At 36.0% G+C, this 25,591-nt stretch overlaps 1 protein-coding gene across 2 annotated transcripts in view; it reads right to left on the bottom strand.

Moving 5' to 3' along the window:
- Positions 1–25,591, bottom strand: part of PRKD1 (protein kinase D1) — a 142,263-nt gene that overhangs the window by 23,366 nt on the left and 93,306 nt on the right. For both annotated transcript variants that reach the window (XM_021716227.1, XM_021716226.1), the window contains 3 exons: positions 23,375–23,481; positions 1,419–1,580; positions 776–874 (listed from right to left, as the gene is read on the bottom strand). In XM_021716227.1, coding sequence (XP_021571902.1) covers positions 776–874; positions 1,419–1,580; positions 23,375–23,481 — 368 coding nt within the window. The remainder of the gene's footprint in view (positions 1–775; positions 875–1,418; positions 1,581–23,374; positions 23,482–25,591) is intronic.

Genomic DNA, 25,591 nt, shown 5'->3' with positions numbered 1-25,591 from the left:
ATATATATAAAATCTAAACATTCTTCCTTCCTCTCTCCCCATATATATATAAAATCTAAACATTCTTCCTTCCTCTCCCCCCAGCCAAGAGACAGATGTGAATATGTGTACTTAGATGTGAGTAATAGTGTTTTCAAGGCAGGAAAACATTATGCATATCAGGAAAATGATGGTAACTCAAAGGCTTATTATAAGTAAAGGATGAAGGATAAATAAGGAGATACATCATGTCATCTACACAATCCTCAAGATTAGCTCTGCTTTGGCACACACATAGGCAGCACCCAAGGGTGTCGGGAAAGCAAGGCAGGATGACCACCTCAGTCAGGTCGCTTTAAATCGGGGAAGAGAGCTGATTGATTTCCACCCTTTGAGTTGAGAAATGAAAAACAAACAAACAAACTAAAATTGCCTTTGTCCTTGAGAACAATAGTGAAATGTAATGTCTTGCCCAACATTAGAGAGCTTCTCTAAGAGTTGTCACTTTTAAGCCAGCTCTAGAAAAGCCAAAAGGCAGAATGAGAAGGCACCTTTAGGTATAATTAAGGCAGGCTGAACTGAGAAGCCGGAGTGACAAAGCGACAGTCCCGAAAATAAAAGAAGGACTTTTATGGATGAAAATAAAAGAAGGACTTTTTAAAATGGATGAAAACGCATAGAAGCATGTTGAAGCAAAGGTTTTAAGAGGAAAAAAAAGGAAAGTGACAGGATACTGCATGGAAACCAGTGATGCTGTCAACTGACTTTTCGCTGAGAGAAGCTTTTATATACTTGCCTGAGGAAAAGGATCAGCTGATGCTAGCAACACATTTTCTGGTTTGAGGTCACAGTGAACAATATTTTTAAAATGAAGGTGCCGCAAAGCCACAAGTATCTATAAAAAAGAAAATCACCAAAATAATTTTATTTTAGGCTATTAGTTTGTTTTAAACTGTTTTCAATCAGGATATAAATTTAAACAGCCAAGAAAAAATCCACAACAAACAGTCAAGCTTCTTTATGCTCAAAACACTGAAGAGGGCTAGATTAATATAGCGGATTTCTAAGGAAACTTCAATAAAAAGTAAAATTATGGTTTCATAAAGCAACCAAGACAGATGTAGATAAAGGACCTATAATATCTAATAGCAATATCCATTCTTAAATATTTTCAAAGGACCAGGGCTAAACCAATGTACATTTTAATATTTCACAAATGGTTTTAATACGTGAGCCTGCATACATGCTAGTAATTTCGTATGCTGGACTCTGAATAACACAGATATAAATCAGATACTATAATAAGCCCCTACAACCTTTTTGAGTGTAGTTTAGACTGGAAGTGGGGACTAAACAACAAGGCTAGAAAGCTGTAGTTAAATAGTGATAACATTTGATATTAAATATTATCTTTTTTCTGTCTCTAATTGATTTCTTACCTGAGTAATTAAAAACTTCGTTATGTGCTCTGGCAACCTGCCCTTTTCACTTGACAAGATCATCTCCAGCATGTCTCCATGGAGTTTTTCCATAACAACAAACACTCTTTCAGGCGTCTCAAACATACACTCCAAATTTACAACACCAGGGTGATGAAGGTTCTATTAAAGATAAATAAAGCACTTGAAGAAAATGAGTTTTTTGATACTGTTTGGCAAGCTCGCTGATTATACAAAACCGTTCAAGCTTAAAGCTATGGAGAAACCCACACTTAAGATTTTTAACACCTCAACATTCCACATGTGCTGCCTTATATTTTTGAAATTATCATGCCTCCAAAAAAATACATCTTTACTTTCTATGCAGTGAAATTATTTCTATGCTAAAAATCCAAGTTCCTGCACAGTGAATTGCTAATTAGGCTTTAATTAGAATACCATATTGAGAAATCTGTGATTTCTTAGGATCATCACCGATATTAAACATACTGTCCTAAGTAAGCATACTAATTTGTTACTTTTTATTACCAATTTCTACACAATTGGTAGAAATCTAATAAAGATGAGATTCATACATGTAGTGCATCTGACTGCACTGATGAAGCATCTTTGTTACAATCTTTTAGAATCACTCTGTACTGCAGAGCCTGCAGTGATTTGTTACAGAAGCACTTATGCTAAGTGAAAGTCACCATGCAAATCATTGAGTCCTGCTTTGTCCAGAACACCAGGCTCTATGGTTGTTCTGTATGGTTCCCAAGCATTCAGTAAATACAGCTGACCCTTGAGCAACACAGATTTGAACTGCTTGGGTCCACTTAAACGTGGATTTTTTTTTCCAATAAATACAGTCAGCCCTCGATACCCATGAGTTTTGCATCTGCAACCAAACGTGGGTCAAAAAAGACAGTATTCATGGGCTCCAAAAACATGAGGATTTAGAAGGCCAACTCTTCTTATACACAGTTTCTGTAGGGTCTATTGTGGGACTTAAGTTTGCACAGATCCTGGTATCTGTGGGGACCCTAGAGCCAGAGGGACTACTATATTTCCACAATAAAGTAATGGCTAGTAATGACAGGCTGCATTTTGCTTGACATATTAATTGCTACATGTCAAGTAAAATTACTCTTAGCATTAGATGGTCTCTTGTAATAATGCTTAAATCTGAGTGTTGTTTTGGGTCATCAACAAGATCTTTTTGTCATTTGATCTTTCTTTTCTTTTCTCTGCACAACAAAAACAAATCCTAATGTTACAAAAACAATGACATATCCCCCATATAGTTCAATGAGAAATAGAAAAAAAAAAAAAAAACAATAAACAAAAACTATCTAAACAGAAAAAACAGGGACTTTGGCCTTTGGCAACCCAGAGGTCAGAGGTCTGTCAGAGGTTAGCACTTAAACGTGCTAACAGCCAAAGAGAAAGAAAAACATTAAATGCTTTATTTTAGGAAAAAAAAAAACTCAATGAGTAATAAAATTGTACGTAAAAATGAAACTTAAACCCTGAAATGGCTCACTATTCAGAAACCTCACAGATGGATGCTGGGTGGTGAGCAGCAGAAGGGGTAGCGGGTGAATTTACATTGTTGTCATTGTCCTCTCGCTACCCATTTGCAAGGAAAACCTGGCATTGACTGGATACAAAGCCGGCTGGCAGTAGTGCCCATGATGATAACCTGTTTCTCAGGGTGTCCGTTCACTACTTTGGCTATCTTGATCTCGACCTCAGACATCTGATGGATATCTTAGGATTCTGATGTGTTGAGCCCAATCATGCAATATGTCATAGTCATGGAATTGCAAATTTATGAACATGGTCTGAGCAGATCCCTGCACATCTTCCTAATAGCCTTTCACCTCGAGAGAGCTGGAGTCATTCTTGAACCTGTTGCACTGTTAACTGGTTAAATCTGGCTACTTCAGATAGACTTGGCCTCCGAAGTCCCTCTTGTTCAGAGCTGGGGCACATGGAGAGATGATGGGGTTAATGATACTCACACTATCATCACTCTTTTGTTTGTCCTGTCTACCTACTCATAAGCTCATATAGCCAGTTGGCTTTGACTCTTACGGGAGTGGCGGATCCTCAGGTGGGAGACTAATATGGCTTCATATACCTGTTAGATATGCACTGCGGGATATAAGTGATAGCACTGTCCATGCCTGAACCTGTGCCCCAGGGTGTAACATTTCCTCTTTTTTGCATTCCTTCCCTGTTAGAAGAGCCACACTAACTGGGCAGACCTCTGGCCTCTTGGTTGCCAAAGGTCACAGCTGCTCTTTTAAACCAAAAATCATAGCAGACAATTTAAGGATTTATATGATAGAGTCCTGCTGGAGTTCTAGTTCTCCTGGGACCATGAGATGCACTAAATGCACCTTCCTCTTTGAGCATCTTCTTAACGGATTCTTTTTTCCTACTTAATCTAACTTTCAGCATTTAAGCTGAAGGTTAGGGGAGTGCTGGGAAGTCTGGCTTCCTTAAAAGGCCAAGGCCCTGCTGTATAGGTGGGGAGCAGAAACAATGAATAGGAAAGGAGCAGACCAATAGAAGTGGGCAGTAAGGTGAGGGATCCCCCATTCATAGACAGAAGAAAAACCAGTGTGAAGGATGAGATAAAGGTAACGGGAGAGTAACCTTGGGAGCCCAGGGAGGGCAGGGGATGACGGACTGATGGGGAAGTTGCTAAGTCGGCTGCTTCTGCTGACCGCCCCCCCTTAGGATCTGAAGGTTGGAGGAGAAGGAAAAGTCAGCAGATGATCTGGAAGCTCATTCACTTAAAGTATCTGAGTAGATATGCAGTGTCAATATTCGTGTGCCTCTACTTGTATTCCTCTACTTCCATGAGTCCTCAGAGGTACTAAAGTCCTTTACTCAGTATATTCCTTTTTCCATTCCCTACTCCACAACATGATTTGAGGAGCCCCTATACAGAGGGCAGAACTTTGACATATGCTTAGCTAATTGGCATAGTCCCAGAATGTTCCAGGTCAAAAGTATGAGACAGATTAATGAGAGTGTTTATTGCCAACTATTTTGTGTCATGTTCATTTTAAGTTCTGAAGAACTCTACAAACATCCTCCAATAGCATCTTTATGAAAAGAATAAGATAAAATTTTGCTATTTCTTAATAACGGACTTTGAGTATGGTTAGATATGTAGACTTTAAAAAATTCATATTCAATGAAAGAATCAGACTCAAGGCCAAGTATACACAACAGATTTTTTTTTAAGTTTTAGAAAAGTTGAAACTCATATATTCATTTCACTTGGCCCTTGCTCGTTTATGCAAATCTTTGTGCTTTATAGTTTTCCTAAAGAATATAGAGAAAGCTGAAAAACCTTACCAATAGCAAAATGATTTTGCTTATTCTGGATAGTTGATATATAATAAGCTGATTTTAAGTTTATTATAAAATTTATTAGTTTATTAGTAAGTGTATTATATATGGTTGAGACAAGAATATTATATAGATGCTAATGAGCTACATTACCAAACTCATTTTTATATTTGTCAGCAACAAAATGAAATAAAACAGAATACAAAGAATCATTGCTTTTTTATCCAAACTCCCCATATTATACTGATAAGAAGCATGTCTTTAGCCTACAGAATACATTTGAAAATTGGAATTTTTTAAAAAGCTCAAGCTATTATTTTTCTGTTTTCATGTTCAATTCATATTATAATTTTTATACCTTAAGAACAACTTTAAAATAAGTTTTAACCAAGGTGGTTCATGCGACTTTTCACATACAGTTTCAATTTTTCATATAATGTATGAAATAGCTTTTTAACCATTTCTTCCTATTGTCCAAAGTAACAAAATTAAAATATGACAAGAAGACTGCAACATCAACTATGGTATAGTAGTGTGCTCAAAGAATTTTTGCTAACTTCTCAGGCTTTCCTCAGAAATTCAGATACATTTCATGGCAGAGCAAACTACTACAGGACTCTCTGGCCATCTGTTTGTTGCATTTAAGTAATTTAATTTTCAGGAAATGAAACATTTGGCCAAGTACAGGAAAAAATAGTGTCCATTCACACATAACAGATTGATGACATATCCATGGGGTGAATAAAAGTTGTTTTAAAGCCTGGGAGGAAATATCATTTGGAGATTGAGACAAAAAACTTTCCTGACCCAAGTTACCTAAAAATTTGTGTATCATCAATGGAAATTAGTCACTCAAAGCAAAGGCTTTTCAAAAAGCAATCTTTTATTAAGAAAATAATTAACTTATTCCGATTTTTTGGTTCATATGTACATTATAGCTTGTAGTTTTTGGATTTGTTTTAAATGATATTTAATATTGCTATATAATTACTTGTATTCTTTACTTCTAATAGTGTTGCTTTATTGTAAATTGGGATTTGAGAATTTATACTACATATGTAGTTGTGATAAGTTAAAGTTGTCATATTTCCCCTTCCTTTTTTCCATTTTCTACCTTTGGGATTATTCTACTCAAATCTGTAAGAGATGGGAAAGGGGATAATTAGATTTAACCTATCTTTTCAGCAGGCTTTTAAGAAAAATGCATTCTTAATATGGGGACTTCTGACTACTTTCATATCCAAGAACACATAATTTAGTTCATGTTGAGATAGGAAAAAAATAAATTTAAAAATGATGAGCTCAGGATCTAACTTCTAAATGGCATTCAGAGCTGAAGGAAGAATATACCTTTGCATGACAGTATAGGTGGAGGTGTGAGATACATCATTGTAGCAATGGCTTTGTTGACTCTCATTTTTGCCAGTTTACCAGGGTTGAGAGAAGAGTATACCACCTTATCCATTTTCTAATTATAGCCTCTTACAATTTATGTTTTCTTTAATGGTCCTAGAAATCACAATCACCTAATACCTTATAAAAAGTTAAGTAGACTAATTCCCTAATAAAGGCTAAAATGTTATCTTGTAGAAAACAGATGATTAAAAAAAATATAAAGATAATATCCAAATTGATACAGAAAGCTCTCCTGAATTTCAGAATCTTAGATCCTGTAATCTTTTAGGTATGTTCATTTAAATGAAAGATGTCCAACAATAAAGTCAGCGCCACTCCATCCAAACTTACTCTTCTGGTGCTTCTCTCTTGGTAAATAGTGAACCTAGATCAGACACCTGGGAGTCATCCTAAAAGTTTACTTCTTCCTCACTTCCAACAACCCATTGGTCTCTAAAACTAATAGAGCGCATCTCCTAAATCTCTCATACTGACTCCTCACCTTCATCTACACGATCACTGCGTTGGTTTGACGCCTCATGCTTTTACTAGGGATCTGCCACAACTTGTTTTGGGTCTTTTTCTCCCCTAACCTGTTATTCAAAGGGCTGCCCCTGAAATCTTAAAGGTGATTCTGATCCTATCATTTTGCTTCAAGCCCACAAGTGAATTGACTTAGGATAAGGTGCCCTTCTTTAATAAGGCACATATAACTCTTCACAATCAGCTCCTTTTTCTCCTCCCACTCAAATATTTCTCCAGCTTTTTCTATTTTTCTTCCATGTATCCACCCTTCTCTGTTGCCATCCTTAGCCATTTTTGTAACAAGCCACATATTCTTTCTCTTATTTCTATGCTACCATACATACTGTTCCTTCAGCCTTAACCAGAGTATTTATTTACCTGTTATGAGAATTCAGCTGTCAAGTAGCTTTCATTGACTCTCCCGGTCTGTCTTGGATACTCTTTTCTCAGAATTCTTGGTGCAATTCTCTTTTATAACACTTACCATATCATATGTAGTTACTGGTGAATCAATTTGCCTTACTTACAAAACTGTAAGCTCCTTAAAGTCTATATTTTATTAATTGAACTCTCAGTGAATGTAAGTCTAGTGCCTGGCACTTACTAAATGTTCAACAGCAGTCTGTTAAACTTGACTGAAAGATAACGAATTCCTATTTCTCCCTATTTTCTATTTTTTTTTTTCAGTTGTAGTCTCACTCTGTCGCTCAGACTGGAGTGCAGTGGCCGCTCCCGGCCACTGCGGCCTCGCCTGCTGGGCTCCGGTGATCCTTCCGCCTCAGCCTTCTGAGTAGCTGGAATTACAGGCATGCACTACCACGCCCGGCTGAGTTTTTGATTTATTGTAGAGATGAGGTCTCGCTGTCCCGGCGGGTCTCGAACTCGTGGGCTCAGGCAATCCACTCACCTCAGCCTCCCAAAGGCGCGGGATTACAGGCTGAGCCACCGAGCCTGGCTTCTTATTTTCTGTTAAGTGAATAATATTCTTTAAGATTAAAATGATTTAAATATTCTTTAAGATTTGCCACTACATGTTTGACATGCCTAGCGACAGTACATTTTGCATCAAATATAATATATGGTGATGGCCTCTTCAGAAAAAAAAAATATGCCACATGACTTTTGTCATTGAGTTCACTTGAATCTGTAAGAAAGGCCTTACTTAGGAAAGGCCTTTCCACTCCTTTTGCTATCTTGGCATTTTATTTATTACAGAATAGTTACAACTACAACTACAAAACAAACAAACAAAAAAAGGCTGAGACCTGGAACATGATTTCAGGAGCAAATCTAGAGACAAGACCGCTTGAGTTTGAGATCCAGCTCTGTCTCTTCCCTGCTCCTGACTTCCAGTGACTTATCTAAACTTTCTGTTTCTTCATATGTAAAATGGGATAATCATTTACATATTATCCCCACATTTAATAATTGTGTCTACTCTTGTAACACAATCAGGATTTATTATTTAATGTTTACAAAATACTTAGAATTGTGCCTGGTACATAATATGGGTTGATTATTATTAGGCAAATTTAATGGCATTTACAAAAAGGTTAGGGCCAGATTTCCCTCTTTAGTTTGATACTTGAAAGTTTACAGTAAGCCATAGAAAACTTCTTTTTGTCTTTCACCTAACAAAGACTATATGAGACTAAGTATGTACTCTAAAAACTTGCACCTTCCAGTTTGTCAGTCCCCAACTTTCAGAAATCTGGTGATACCAGTTGTTTTCTCTGGTCTGGGATTCATAGGCAGAAATCAAGTTGTTGGCAAGTTGTTCTCTTATCTGGAGGCTCTAAGGAGAATCGCTTCTTCCAAGCTCATTAAGGATAACACAATCCAATTATTTGGGCTGCAGAGGTGAGGTCCTTGTTTCCTTGCTGGCTGTGAGCCAAGAGCCTCTCTCAGCTCCTTGAGACCACCTGAGTTCCTCATCATACTGCTTCTCTCATTTTCTAACCAGCTAGCATGAGTTGAAGCCTTACACTTTGACTCTGTGACTTCTCCTGCTACATTTAATTCCTCCAGATGAAAAAAGTACTCTGCTTTTAAATGCTCATATGATCAGACTGGGCCCACCTGGATAATCCAATTTACCCTTCCTATTTTAAGAACTGTAACCTTAATTACATCTGTAAAATCTCTTTTGCCATCTAAGGTAACATATTTATTGGTGCTGGGGATTAGGGTATGGATATCTTTGAGGGGGGAGGGGAAGTGTGCTGCCTACGACACCATACAAAGTTTCCACTATTTGGTCTGCCTAACATATTCCTCAATTCTAGAGCTGGAATATGAAGTCTTTGTCTGTTGAAACTGAAGGAAAGAGTTCACAAACAAACATCTGCAATAAACATTGTTTATTACATATTTATTTATAATTAAACATATTTCAAACAAACTAAAAAGTAAAGTGTACAGCAAAAAGACACCCCTGTACCCATCACTCAACTTCAATAATTTTTTTTGCCCATCATGGCATTTCTACTTCTTCACATCCTGATTTTATCTTCAGAAGAAATAAAATATCTTTATTCGTAAAGACTAAAAAATTTTTGGGAAATTATAATTATTTCAAGTAATATAGATTAAAGAACAAAAAGAATAATTAACAAAACGGAAAGAATACTAGTGCTTTCCTCTCATTAGAGAATGGAAAATAAGCTTTTAGGTATTAAAATCTTGCCCGATTTACCATTATAGTTATCATTATAATTCATTGACATTTTGTATTAACATAAGAGTCTTTTATCTCATTCTTGTCTTAACAGATAAGAGAAAGCTGAAAGAAAGGGAATGGGAGAAGGAGGCTGCTGTTTCTCAGAGGATGTAAGAAACGAAGCCCAAATTACACAATATTTTTCTCAAGGGTGCCTGTTTTCACCCTTTTGTCTTGATGCCAAGCCTTGGATATTTGAAGGATAAGTTATTATATAACTTATGTAAGAAGGTGTTTTATTATAATTACATATTATTTGCCATCATTGAGCACCATTCTGTGTTTTTATACTTCAATGATGACAGAGGTGTTTCTATTCTGAGAGCAATAAGGCAAAGGTAGCATGTTGCACCATGTGAAAGCTCTTTTGGTCTCAAGTGAGAACAGAGATCATTTGGTTGTTGCATGTGAACATGTACAAATAGCAAAGTCTACAATTTTAAAAAGTTGATGTTTCAGTAACTATCCTTTAGGGGTAACATATTTTGGGAAATTTCATCTGTAAAATTTTAGAAATTCAGATTGATATTAACTTGGAAAAAATAACACTCACATGTACTGTCAGAAAAATAAATACACACAACATTACTTCAACAAGACTGGATATAATAATCAACCCTCCCATGAATAGGTATCATCTGCTGACCTTTACATCAATAAAGCCACAGTCAAATTTAATCCCCTGGACTCTGAAAATTCAGAAATGCTGTGATCATTCCTGGTAACAAATGTTTATTCATACCATCCATCAGAACTGGCGTGTAATCATACTTTTGTTGTGCCTCTAATTAGCACAGACTGACCCCTGGTTTAATATAGCTCAAAACTTTGTGGAAGAAATAAGTTGAAGCATCTCTTTTCATTGCTAATGACAATATATATACTGTGCCCTCATATCAAGAAAGGAAGTCAACTTTTAGATGGCTAGTTTATATTGCACAACTTATGATTACATTTTTAAAAAATCTTAAATTAGCTATAAGTCCTGTGCATTCTATTAAGTAAAGTAGGCCCAAAAACCCATCCAGGGGCGGGGGGGGGGGGGGAGTAAAGACCAATTCAATGTTTGCATAGCAAAAAATCCCCTGAGGATTATATTCATGTATATTCATAAACCTATCCACACACCTCTCAGTCATTCTTCACTTCATCAATTCTGGGAATGATTCAATCTAGATTTAGATTCCAGCGTTACTGCAGACACATGATAAACATAACGAGTCCTCTCCTTTCCCTATAAAAGGCGAAGTAGCTAAATGCAGAGGGATGAGAGGAGTATGCAGAAAGCAACACTTAAAAAAACTCTCTCACCATCTCTCATTTTTTCTACCCTTTTTTTCATTTTCAACATAGAAATAGTGTAAAAATATGTGACATTTTCTACCCATCACCAGGATCTTTCAGAAAAGAGGTTTGAATGGAAAATTTTAAAAACAAAACCTATCAAGAAAATGAGAAAACAAGTCACAGACTGGAGAAAATATTTGCAAAAGACACATCTGATATAGAGTTGTTATCCAAAATATACAAAGAACTCCTAAAACTCAACAATAAGAAAACTAACAATCGGGTTAAAAAATGGGCCAAATACTTTAACAGATATCTCACCAAAGAAGATATATAGATGACAAATAAGCATATGAAAATAAGTTCCACACAGATGTCATCAGGGAAATGCAAATTAAAACAACAATAAAATACCATTACACACAACCTATAGAATTACCAAAATCTGGAACACTTACAAGACCAAATGCTGGCGAGGATGTGGAATAACAACAACTTGCATTCACTGCTGTTGGGAATGCAAAAGGGTACAGCAACCTTGGAAGACAGTTTAGCAGTTTCTAAATATATACTTAATATACAATCACACTACTTGGTATTTATCTAAAGGAACTAAACACGTATGTCCACACAAACACCTGCACAGAGATGTTTATAATAGCTTTCTTTATAATTACAAAAACTTGGAATCAACCAACATGTCCTTCAGTAGGTGAATGGATAAACTATGGTATATCCAGACAAGGGAATATTATTTAGTGCTATAAACAAATGAGCTGTAAAGTCATTAAAAAATGGAAGAAACTTAAATGTACATTACTAAGTGAAGGAAGGCAATCTGAAAAGGCTATATACTGTGTTATTCCAACTATATACAATTCCAGAAAAGACAAACCTATGAAGACAATAAAAAGATCAGTGGTTGCCAAGGGTTGGAGTAAAGGAGGGTTGAATATGAGACACATACAAGATTTTTAAGGCAATAAAAATACTCTATATCACACATCATTACACATTTGTCCAAACCCATGGGATATACAACACCAAGATTAAACCATAAACTATGGACTTCAGGTAGTTATGATGTGTCACTGTAGGTTCATTAGTTGTAACAAATGTACCACTGTGGTAAGGAATATTGATGAGCAGGGAAGCTACTATGCATGGATGGGGCAGTGGTTATATGGGAGATCTCTGTAACTTCCTCCTAATTTTTCCGCGAGCCTAAAATTGCTATGAAAATAGTCTTTTTAAAAATGTCTCTTAAAAAACAAACCAAAAACCTCCAACAAAATCTAAATGTCCTAAGTCTATCATCTGGGCTCATACACTAGGGATATCGTTGGCATTAATGTGTGCATATGGTTGAATTTGATACTGTAGATTGGGGAGGTAGAGGGAATGATTTATATCAAAAGAACCCAAGAAAGAACCTCACGCAACAAGGAATTTGTATGCCTGCATCCCAGTACCCACCTTCTAACTCCCAACCAAGACCAGAATTTAGGTCAAAGTGTGCAATGTTTGAGAACCAGCATAAAAGGCTCCAAAGACAGAAAATTAATGTCTGACCAATACCTTTAAAAAAAAAACAAAACGGTGCAAACGTTCTACCATCAAGTATGATCTCCTTCCCTTCATGCCATTACTGGGTTTTGTGTTTAGGAAAAAAGCAAAAATTAAAAGTATAACTTACTGCAATGAAGACATCAGAGTCTGTACATCAAACTGTCTTGCTGTATATAAAGATTGGAAAATGGATCAAATACCTGGATATTTTTTCCTATATAATATCAAATGCATAGAAATGGAGACACATCTCAAAAACTTTTTTATTTCCTGTTAATCTACCTAGCTGGAAGCATGAACACATAAATCCAATCTAGTCTTGGCATTAGATTTAAAGTGTAATTTTTTAACAAATCATATCACTATAGCACAGCTTCTATATTTAGATAACAGCACTCCAGAAAGCATAACATCCTATGATAATGTTAAATGATCTGTGTAGACACATAATCCTTTTGGTGTATTATATCAGATAATGGGAACTGGAGTGCATAGATTGTCTCCTGGACAAGGTTATTAGACAGAACTTTATGTGCAAAGAAGTCAAATGGCAATCTCTTAACATTTGTATAGAACTGTGTGACAAAATGAACTTAATTGGTATAGTCTCAAAATAATAATAATAAAGTTTTTAATTATAAGACTTCTCAGAATCTTTAATAAATAAACAGTACGTTCACCTCTATGACATGAATGATCTAGATATAATGCACAACATTTTCTAAAGTCTCATAATGAAGGAATTTATTTCCCTCCTCCCCATGAAACATTGATTTTAAAAACACTTTACACAGTATTTAATTTAGTCTCACATTCCTGGGAAGTAAGCAGACTAAGCATGATTTCCAAACCATAATTTAATTAAGTAAATGAGGGTTGTAAGAGATTTACTAAAATACGGAAAACTTTGATTTGGAGCCTGTCCTATTGACACTAAGTTTTTACTATGACTTACTTCTGATGTACCATGATATTATTTTGAAAACGTTCTAAGTTCATTTTCTTTTCCTTATAATAGTTTTCCTTTTTCTCTATTTTATTTTATTTTTATTTTTATTTATTTTTTATTTTTGAGTTGGAGTCTTACTGTGTCGCCCAGACTGGAGTGCAGTGGCCGCTCCCGGCCACCACAGCCTCGACCTCCTGGGCTCCGGTGATCCTTCCGCCTTAGCCTTCCAAGCAGCTGGAACTACAGGCACGCGCTACCACATTCGGCTAATTTTTGATTTATTGTAGAGATGAGGTCTCGCCAAGTTGCTCAGGTGGGTCTCGAACCCGCGGGCTCAGGCAATCCACTCACCTCAGCCTCCCAAAGGCGCGTATTTTTATATATATACATAATCTATGGCGTTTATTTTTGGAACATGCAGAAGAGAACAAGATCTCCTTAGAGGTCCAAAATATGTCTTTGCCTAAAGAAACAAGTTCATGAAAATTCTTTATGCAATAAAATATTTTTTAAAAAGACACGTTTGAGCCTGGACAATATAGCAAGACCCATGGCTACAAAAAATACAAAAAACATTAGCTGTGCATGAAGATGGACATCTGCAGTCCTAGGTTCTTGGAAAGCTTGAATCTAGGAGTTTGAGGCTGCAATACTGCGTCACCACACTCCAGCCTGGAGAGTGAGAACCAAATCTCTTAAATTTGTTTTTTTAAAGAAATATAATAAACATATTGGATGAAACAACAGGAATATAAACTAACCTCACAACACACTAAAAGGGAAAGTACACACCTTTTGCACACTTTCTCCAGAGACAGCATTGAATTTTTCATGATTAAAAAAAAAAAACAACAGTTTGCAAAAGTTTTCATTTCCCACCCCACTTAGCAATGTTATTCTCTATCATGAAACATTATTTTCTTTCTTTCTTTCTTTCTTTGTTTTTTTTGTTTGAGCTGGAGTCTCACTCTGTCGCCCAGACTGGAGTGCAGTGGCACGCTCCCGGCCACTGCAGCCTCGAACCGCTGGGCTCCGGTGATCTCTCCACCTCAGCCTTCCAAGTAGCCGGAACTACAGGCGCGTGCTACCACACCTGGCTAATTTTTTATTTATTGTAGAGACGGTCTCGCCAGGCTGCCCAGGTGGGTCTTTAACCTCCCGGGCTAGGGCAATTCACTTGCCTCAGCCTCCCAAAGTGCTGGGATTACAGGCTGAGACACCGAACCTGGCCCGAAACGTCATTTTCTATCATGATCATCTCTCCACTTACTCCTGATCTTCTAGAGGATATGTATTTAAATCTTGCTCTGTGAAGACAAACTTCCATCTTAAAAAAAAAGAATTAAGGTAAGGAATACTTTGTTTTCCTATTGGCATGCTCTGTAAATCTTTATCACCCTGGTTCCTCCAGTTGTGGTTACATAATTCATTGAACATGAACTGAGTTCCTACAAGGCACCTGGCACTATGCTAAGACCTATTCATCCCTGCCCCAGGCTTTGAGTCAACCATGTTCTTTGTAATGATTAAATTACGTTTTTCCAGGTCCTCTATTTAGGGAATTCAACCTCAAGTTATCTGTTCTTCTACAGTTTGATCATAGAAGCTGGACTTTAAACTCAGCAGTGGCAATACTCACATCAAATAAGGACAGAACCTTTACTATATGCCAGGCACTGTTAAGAGGTTCAGAAAATTACCACATTTCAGTGTCATAACCATCTCTATGAATTTCCCTACATAAGGAAACTGAGGCTCAGAGAACTTAAGTAACTTATCCAAGTTAAGAAGTCCTAAATAACAAACCTGAGATTTGAACCCAGTCAGTTTAACTCCAGAACTCATGTCTCAAATCCAATCAGGACCAGAGACCCATCTATATTAACTAGTATGATTCAGAAGTCACACTACTTACATCTCCTTACCATGATCTCACAACCTGTCTAGAATTGTCTGGATTTATGAACACAGTCTGTTGTCAGTGTCTCTTCTACCTGCTAGGACATCTACCTTGGCAATTTGCCTCGATAACTTGGATTCCATATTTTCCTAACAGGTGGGATTTCTTTCTTATAGCTCATTCTCCTACTAAGCCCATGTACTACCACAGTGCTCTGTGTTACCAGACCTCCTTCTGATCTTGTGGTTTCACTGCCTTTTAAGGTATCACTCTGACATGTTCTCTGATTTTCTTTGAGCTCAATGCTCGTTTTTCCCCCTTCAGGGCTTAGGTTTGGAGATAGACTGCAATATCTGGAATACTGAGTGGCTATCCACAAGCTCTTCTTCCTCATCAAATAAAACAATTTTCTTATTAGAGCCTAAAATTTAATAGTAATGATGTATTTATACAAAAGTCATTATAACAGAGACCCTCAGAAAGAATTTAGGAAAATATAATATGTAATTTAAGGCCATTTTGTAAAATGTTAACAGAACACTTGTAAAGTCTTTGTTCACATACTAGGTATTGTGGAATTTGGCCCAAAAAAAGCATTTGCTGAGACCTTCAAGTTGCTTATCAATCTAATAATCATATAACAACCAATAAATATTAAAATGCCATTTTAGAGTAATAGTAGAAGCCACAAATAAGTGAAAGATATGGAAAGCAGCACAGGACAATCAGGGATGTTTGGTGGATCTTGAAGATTCATCAAACATGAATAAACCGGGCAAACCAAAATAAACATCTAGGTTTGGAATTAAAGCTGAGCAATAGTTGAAGGTTAATAGTATGACAAGGACAACGTCTTGAATAAGATGATCTGTGCTGGGGAGAAATGAAAATTCTCAGTTAAATAGAAGAGGTAGAGTGTGATAACCCACTGTGCCAAAAACCAGATAGCAGATAGGTTTGATAAAGTAAGAATAAGAAACCTAGGGTGAGATAAGATGGTAGCCAATTAAAGAATCGTCTAGTTGTGCTCTTCAGAATGGACCAGAGAAAAGGGAGGGTTGGGAGTTGGTAATGGTGGGGTGGGAGAGGGACGGCAAACACAAAGCTGTCAGGAACATCACATCACCTGGCAGGGTAACCAAGGCATGAATTTAAAAGCCGGGTCTAGACTGGTGGCAATGTAAATATTAAGGCTAAAAGATGGCTTTGTGGAAATAAGAGAAATGGCATTTTTAACTGTCACTACTCATGGAAAATAGCCTCTAAAAAAGTTTTCTTGCTTTTAAACATTCTTCTCTGTAATATGTAATCCCCAAACACTGATCTGATCATAACTATTTCTTTTTCAAACACTTCAATAATTCACAGTCTCTCAGGCATAATAAAATCCAACAAACTTGGCACAACATCTAAGGTTCTCCATGAACTCACACTGCACCCATTTCCTGATCTTATTGCAGACTTTGTCCCACCACAGCATGTACTAAGGAAGACATACTCTTGGGGAACAGAAAGATTTTTTTAAGAGACATGTGAAAACAAGGGTGATTGTAAGAAATTGTTTTGCTTACATCTATGTTCCTGCTACCTAGAACAGGGTGGGCCCTCAATAATTATACTTTGAATGAATGAATGAACGAATCATAGCAGTGCACATATACTCCTCTAATACAGATCTAAGAATATCCCTGTGGTCTGAAAATTTTCCATCCTCAATTCTCCTTCCATAATAATTTTTCTCTAACTCTCCAAAAAGATTACATGCGTGTCATACATTCCAAATATTACCAGTTTGCTTTGCCATAGGAAGGGAAATACTCCCTGTAGGGAGAAAAATAATAGGAACAATTGAAGTACTGTGTTGGCATGAAGTGAATAACTGGTGAATTGGAAATCAATTCTTTTGCAACTCAGTTTCTAACTCATGCTTTCAACAAACTTAAAGCAGGATTTAATGGATTTATAAACAGAGAGAGGATTAAAACAAATTTCTGAAGATAAAGATAAGTCACTGCTTTGTGTTTTTTTTTTTTTGCTTACAACTCAGTCCCTCCATTTAACAACAAAAAAATCACTAATCCTGTCTCACCACAGCAATAAGACTAGTCATCCACCAATTTATGAACTAAATTAAAAAATAATCTTATTAATGTATTTCAGTAACATTTTATTTTTTATGTTATACAAACAGATAAAAATTCATAGACATTTATCTTGCTGAATAAAGCTTTTACTAATAATAATTATAATAAATTAATCCAGAAGAAGTTATAAACACTGTAAATGCTATAGTCAAAAAATTTAAAGATAAACACGTATTTTTATTATAAAGAATTATGAAAGAGGGGCCAATAAAAGACTTTCGAGTATAAAAATATATGGCTGGGTGCAGTGGTTCAAGCTTGTAATCCCAGAGCTTTGGGATGCTGAGGTGAGGGGAATGCCTGAGCCATGGTTTGAGACCAGCCTCGGCAACTTGGCGAGAACTCGTCTCCACAGTAAATCAAAAAATTTGCCTGGCATGGTAGCGCGTGCCTGTAGTTCTAGTTAGTTGGAAGGCTGAGGTGGAAGGATTACCAGAGCCCAGCAGGTTGATGCTGGGGGGGCCATGAGTGTGCCACTGCACTCCAGCCTGGGTGACGGAGTGAGACTCTCATTCAAAAAAAAAAAAAAAATGTATGTGTGTGTGTGTGTGTGTATATATATATATATATATATATATATATATATATATATAAAACATTGAAATACAATTCTGTGGGAAAAGTGAAATAGGTTCCAGGAAAAGACAGGATGTTTTACAATATACTATTGTTAAAGAAAAGCCTATCCATGTATTTTCTTAAATGGTTGATAAAAGATATTAAATATCTACAATAGTTAGATTCTAATGGATATATTTAAGTAGGTAATGATGATGGCTTTATTTTCAAATACTGATACTGTAAAATTAAAACTCTTTAAGCTGTTGACCAAATAGTTCTAGATAACAACTTAAAAGGTACAGGTACAAAGTTTTTGGAATTCTTTTTGAAAGCACATGACAAAAAATGTTTGAAGATTACTCTTTTAAAATTATCTAAAGTTTTCTACTCATTTTTCAGTACGATATTTATTTTGCTGAAGTGGCTACATTTCTCTTTGAAGTGCTCCCTGATTCCAACACCCTGGAATCTGTCAGAATCCATGACTTCATTCACTGTGCTTCCTCAGCTATTCCAACTTGTAGCTACTTGTATCCAATGGCCCAAGTGGATTATAAACATCTCAGAAAGTTTCATTCATTTTTATAGGGCCCAGAGACCCAGAAAATTGCTTTGTATAAGGGAAGGAAGAGCTTCACAGGTACTGCTGAATAACTTAATATTTTCATTAATTGAAATAAAAGAGTTTTTGCCTAAAAAACTGGAAGAATGATAGTAAAAGAGACAAAAGGACAGAGTATTTTGTGGGGAAAGACATTGAGATTAAGTGTTGGTTTTAGGCTGGTTTGGGATAGGAGAATCACAGCAAAGTGAAGATGTCCTAAGGATAGAAATGTGAGACTGAAGCGCCTGTGAAAGATCAGACCTCAAGAGCTATATTAAGGAATGGCCTGCTAAGAGATGACAGATGACTCTCTCAAAATGGATGAGCTCACTCTGGGGATGAGTTCCAAAGTTGCATAAATCATTTAGATGAACGGAAGGAGAAGTGTAGGAAGATAGATAGTTGGAGGAGCCAGCAAGGAAGGAGAAATAGGATCTGGGAAGTACACTAACGAGGTGAGGAGAGAGATTTAAAAACGATCCTTTGAAATCAAAGGTATGGCAAAAGGGTCATGAATTTTCTTTCAGAAGGGTGTGGAAACCCAAGCCAAGGAGGAAATTTATGAACATGAAACGAAAGAGGAGTAGAGCGCAAATCTGAAGTGTGATATTACAAACAGGGAGATATTGGACTGTAGATATGAGAGGCAGCCCAGATAAATCCAGATCACTCTTTTTTTTTTTTTTTTTTTTTTGCTTTTTCTGTTTGTTTTTTTAAATTAAGAGAGACTTGAATGGGAAGAAGAAAGAAACTAAAACAGGAGGAGTAACTTTAGGAGATAAATACAAAAGGATATATTTAATTTATGGCCCATAAAATTCATTATTTTTTCTATATTCTCTATTCTATACCAGTATTCTTAAAATTCCAAAATGCTTTCATGCATTGTATCATAAACAGAAGCTCTAGTATTGATCCTTATATAGATAAAAAAGTTGTACTAAAAGAAGAGAAAAATAAGTGTATAAATTAGAATTATATTCACATATGTTATTTTAAAGCTTTATATGTATTGATATTATAATGCTAGAAAATAAAATTAATTTTGACTGAACAAACCTTTTTTGATAGTTTAGATTACATTAAATATATCACACCAGTATTATTTACTTTAGAGCTTAAGCTTCTAAGTGTTCTAAGATATATTTGAATGTCCTTAAGAAGGTCTGATTTTTGTGATATTCATCATAATCATGAAACAACTATCCTTTTATTCCTATTTTATTGATATAAATAAAAAATCGTAAATAACAATATAAATGGGATGCCTTGGAAATTTTATAAAATAAGTTTAATATCTACATTAACTAACATACTTCTGAAATATAATAATAAAGTATTTACAGATAATGAAAACAGAGCTATTCTAAATGATATCAATAAGATGTGAATGATTTGCCATAAGATCTACACTTGCTTTAACTTCAACTATTTAAATATATCACAAGAGCTTAGTTTTTTTATGATTGAATCAAATCTTGGAAAACCTTTGTCTAAGTTATATAGAGAAAATGAAATAGAAAAAAAGAATTCTACTTTTTCTCACATTCTCACAGTTTGAAGTATTGTAAAGCCAAGATGTTTTTTCGCAGACAGAAACAAATCATAAATTGATCTGAGGACCTAGCAAAGCTGCATGAGGAAGATTTTCTATCATCAGCCATTTCAACCCATAGGGTCCCCCCGGGAAAAGAAAGAGGAAGGGGATTGGGCAGGACTTGTTAGACTCTAGGTAGAGCCATAACCTAGGGTGTCAGTTTCCACAAGCTACAGGTCCACAAAGTAGAGGACACTAAATGTTTCTAGGTATTACTTTTACATCCAAAGAAATAGGATTTTGTTTCTCAAGATCATTAAAAGAAAATCTTCATATAATTGGCTTCAATCGTGGTATTTTTGTGAACATATCAGAGTTAGCGAGTCGGAATTCCAACCCCCACCCCCATCCTCATTACCACTTTGTCTTTTCAGGTCTGAAACAATGAGCTCTTTTTAAAATACACAAATGTAAAATGAGGCAGTGAGGGATTTTGCAGTGCAAACCACACATAGTCCTTTTAAACTAACTAACCAATAACCATTAGTAGCAAATGCAGTCTAGCGTCTTGCTACCTGTTTGGGCACTATTATGTCATTTTATGTGACTGGATGGCGTTTCGTACAATTCTAATTAATTCATTCAACAGATATTTATCAAGCACCTACTATACACCAGAAACAATTTCTGACAGTGGGGGATACATAAGTAAACAAAACAATGACAATGCCCTCCTGACATGTGTATCCTAGTGGCAGCGCCAGAATTGGGAGTGGGTAGAGAAACCCACAACACATATAAATAAAATTCTATAATAGGTTAGAATGTAATACATGCTATAGAAAAAAGAAAACAGAGCAGGATAAAAGGAATACAAGGGAAAGGTTTAGGTGGACTGCAGTTTTAAATAGGGTGTCAGAGTAGTGCTCTGGTTTGAGCAAAGACTCAAAGAAGGTGAGCTTGAACTTTACTGTCTCTGGATATTAAATTATAGATCCCAAGAGGCTGATGTATCTGACAACAGTAAAAGGGGTTAACATTTTTTTTTCTGGTTTGTTTATTTTCAGTTGGAGCACATGATGGGTTTTCTATTTTTGATAAACATATTTTAAAATAAATGGTAGCTCTGTGATAAGTATGAACTAATAAACCCATATCAGTATATAATTAAGCCAAGTCTAAATACAACTCATTTACAGGTTATAGATTTGAAACTTCAATATGTAAATATGTTGCAAACATTCAACTAAGTACAACTGAGTATAGCTGAATGATACAATTTAAAGATCCACTGCAACAAAGACCTGTGTGCTTCTGCCCATTTTGGACCTAGAACAGTGCCATGCTCTCAATAAATACTAGTTTGATGAATGAAGTGAAGAATGGTTGGGGATAGTGGGGTTGGATGACAAGTGATGAAGATTTTTGAGATTTCAAGCTATACTATGAGAGATACTTGATCTCTTCACGTGCTCAAGAGGTGGAATGTGACTTTCTTCTTAACTAAACTCTTTTTAGAAAACCACATTATAGCCGGGCTTGGTGGCTCAGCCTGCAATCCCGCGCCTTTGGGAGGCTGAGGTGAATGGATTGCCTGAGCCCGCGGGTTCGAGACCCACCGGGGCAGCAAGACCTCATCTCTACAATAAATCAAAAAATCAGCCGGGCGTGGTAGCGCATGCCTGTAGTTCCAGCTACTGGGAAGGCTGAGGCAGAAGGATCACCGGAGCCCAGCGGGTCGAGGCTGCGGTGGCCGAGAGCGGCCACTGCACTCCAGTCTGGGCGACAGAGTGAGACTCCAACTCAAAAAAAAAGAAAAAGAAAAAGAAAACCACATTATAATGAAGAATTTCCAAATGTAAGTTTATTACCTCTGAGTTGTTTGCATCTAATTATTTTAGAAGAGGAGATGGGAGGCAGTTTATGCTCAGGTGTATTTTATTTGTCTATCTCACTACAGAGTCAGTAGCTGATACTGTTTTGATAGACTCGGATAAGCCCGCTAAAAAGCCTCTAGACACAGAAAATCGGGACCTCAACATCTAGTCACTGTTCTGCAATTGCAATAATGTAGAAGGATGTAGCCATGTTAACCATGTAACCCTCCTCCCCTGTCCTTTAAGGAAGGTCAAATGTCTCTAGCACACATGCCAATTCTGAAGGTTCCTGCAAAGGAATCTGCCTTCAGGAGACCATGGGAGTGTGGGGGTTAGGAGGGCAGGGGTGGAGACTTGGAAGATCAAGGGCAGGCTAGGGAAGATGTTATTTACCAGAGGTCCAGATTCATTTGCAGCTCAATGTTGACAAGTTAAGATTCAAAAAAAAAAAAAAGGTAACTGATTAGCAAAGAGTCATGAATCCATGAATTAACATCTTAAGATCTGTGGTTATTTTCTCCCCCACGTAAGTATAGAACATTGTGATGGTCCCCTGTGTTACACTATTTGTCCAGAGGGACAAAAACAGCACCTTTAGAAAACGTGAGATCTAGAAAAGTCTATGCTATTATTCTATGTACAGCAGGCATTTTTTTGGTTGCCTGTACATATGAGCTCCTTTGGGGCAGAAATAATTTATTTTTCAACTTTTTGTCATATGAAACTCAATAAGTGGCATTTAAATGAAACAATAAATGAATAAACGTGATCTGTTTTTGTTTAACTTGCAATGTTCAAACAAAAATTGTTCAATAAAACTGTGAAGTAGAAATTATAATCAGCTTGCATGACAAGTAGAAAATTATAGCAGTTATATAAAATTAGGCATTTATCAATGATCTAAATTGTATAGACTAGATAGCTATGTTGACTACATTTAGCAAGCAACTGCTCTATTTCCCCTTGGTCTGCAAAAAAAAATTTTTCAAGGCTACAAAAATTATACCTAAATGTCACATAATACCTATTAACAAATTCTGGCTTAAAAAAGAGACTGTTATTAATGAGAGGAGTTAAGTGACATGCTCAGTGTCAAATGAAAGGCTTATAGTGAGAGACAAAGAGGACGTTAATAAAATCAAGATGATGTGATTCTCAGACATACTTTACTGCTGTACCTGGTATGCTGACAGTTACATACTCAATTCATATAATTATCACAGCATAGAGGAGGCATGTTTATGAAGGCAAGGTCATTTGTAATGTAAAACAAAAATGTTCTCAGCATGTCCACTATGAGCAAATGCTGAAACATTACCCACTTAATGAATATTAATTCTATATTAAAACTTGGAAGTAGATACATAAGAAGAACTGCTGCCTAGACTTAGGAAAGATACTACTCCGGCAGTAGTCTGACACTTGACCTGCCACTTCAGCTATTTGAAAATGTTTCTAAATATCTATGACACATAACTTTGCTTTGTAGAAGTGAAAGGGTGGATTTTATAGCCCCCAAATGAGAACCAAAGAAGTACCTGTAGAATTGCAACCTCATTACGAAGCTGGCTTTCTTGTTTTGTTGGAAATCTTAATTTGTCAATAATTTTAATAGCTACATCTCTTCCCGTTTTACGATGTTTTCCTTTAAAACAAAAAAGGGAAACATTAGTATAATGTTGTTAAATATCATTTATGTTAAAGAATACCAAAATTTACAAGGACATTTACAGGAGTAATAAAAATATTTCACTGTATAAATTATTTCTGAAAGAGCACTGACTTACATCTGTTAAAATTTTATTTCTTAGTTTCATTATTCCAAATCAAATACATGCTTTAAAATTAGCCACCATTCAGAACACAAAAGAATTGGGGCATTAAAGGCTATATGTGACCGGGCTCAGTGGCTCAGCCTATAATCCCAGCACCTTGGGAGGCTAAAGCGAGTGAATTGCCTGAGCCTACAGGCTCCAGCCCGGGCAACTTGGTGAGATCTTGTCTCCACCATAAATAAATTTTAAAAATTAGCCGGGCATGGTAGCGTGTGCATGTAGTTCCAGCTACTTGGAAGGTTGAGGCGGAAGGATCGCCAGAGCCCAGCAGGTCGACAATGGGGTGGCCATGAACATGCCACTGCACTCCAGCCTGGGTGACAGAGTGAGACTCCACCTCAAAAAAATAAATAAATAAATAAAAAATAAAGCTATATGTATCAAAAGTCTGATATTTTCTCATAAAAATAGAAATAATGAGATACTTCATATAGAAAATATTCATATCATCAGCAAAAGTGCTCCCTTTTAAAAAACATAATTTTAAACTTACAGTGAGCTACGTATTTAATAGGGAAAAGAATTAAAGTGTTGGCTCTCTCACTTATTAGCTATATGATCTTAAGCAAATCTAGACTTTCTGAATTTTAGGTTCATTTTCAACGGCAGAGTACTTTAAAGGATACAAAGTGCCCAGGTAAATATGCACACCCCAAAAATGTCAGTTATCATCATCATCACCATTATCATCATCACCGTCATCATGATCACATAATAGGTCCTTTACATACACTACATCCCATTTGACTCCTACAAAAATCCTTTTAGAGACTCTGTGAGGCACCCCCAAGCTCTTAACTTCTCTGCTACTATATTGTAGCATGTACAGAATATAGTAGTGTTAATTGAATCTGAAAATGTAAAATGAAATTGAATCTGAAAATGAAAATTTTTGCTCACATACAAACTAACTTGAAGTTCCATTTTTCCAATACTCGGTGTGAATGTAGCATATATTCACTCTGGATCATACTCCCAATATCCTTCTGACTCCTAGACGATTTCCCTTCAATACCAAATTGCCTTGTTTTTATAGTCTCAGTTCCTACAGCATGACCCCTTATTTTTTGACTCATTGCAACCTCGATTTCAATTCAACCATTTTACTACAACTACTTTCTCAAGGCTACAACTTATTTTGTCTCTAATCCTCTGTCACTATCGTTCTTGACATCTCTTCTCAGACTCTTTTCATCTACTTCACACTATGGGTGTCCGGTGTTAACATTATAGTCTTTCTCCTGGAGAACTTCTCCTGTGGCTGGTCTTCAATGCTGAATGTTCCAAATTATCTGTCACCTGCTGGTCTCTCTACTTTCATTTGTCTCCCTTGCCTTACCCCCATACCTGTGTTATGTCTATCTACTCTGCTCTATATACCATGATTTTTTTTGCATAATATTATTACACTATAGAGCAACAATCTAACATTTTGTCTCTCCTATTATACTGTTATGGATTAACAACCAGTACAATGGTTGCTGACTTATTGATAAGTTTTCTATTAAAAAAAAATCACTGGAACATTTTATAAGAATTAGAATTACTTTTTAAAATACAGTAGAACTTAATTAGTTTTTAAATAAAAAGAACAATATCAGATGATGATAAATAAAATTGAATGGGACACTGATTATTTCAGAGCATCTAGCCTCAAAAAAAAGATAATTTGTTACTGTCATATTAAGGAACTAAAAGTTATTATGTAATTTTATAGATTAGGTAAAACATTAATTTTAATGTTTTTTCAAGACTTGAAATTTTAACTGGCTAGAATTAAAACTGCAGAAGTTAAAATAATAAATTCACCAAATGGCTCGACAATAGGAAAAAATGTAAAAACTCGATATTTCACTTCAAAAATTTAAAAAATCCAATCTTTTTTTTTTTTTTTTGAGTTAGAGTCTCACTCTGTCACCC

The sequence above is a fragment of the Carlito syrichta genome, unplaced genomic scaffold (assembly GCF_000164805.1).
Source record: "Carlito syrichta isolate Samal-C Ts95f unplaced genomic scaffold, Tarsius_syrichta-2.0.1 Scaffold308421, whole genome shotgun sequence".
Taxonomy (NCBI): Eukaryota; Metazoa; Chordata; class Mammalia; order Primates; family Tarsiidae; genus Carlito; species Carlito syrichta.
The sequence above is the reverse complement of the archived record's forward strand: the minus strand, read 5'-3'. Positions and strand labels throughout refer to the sequence as shown.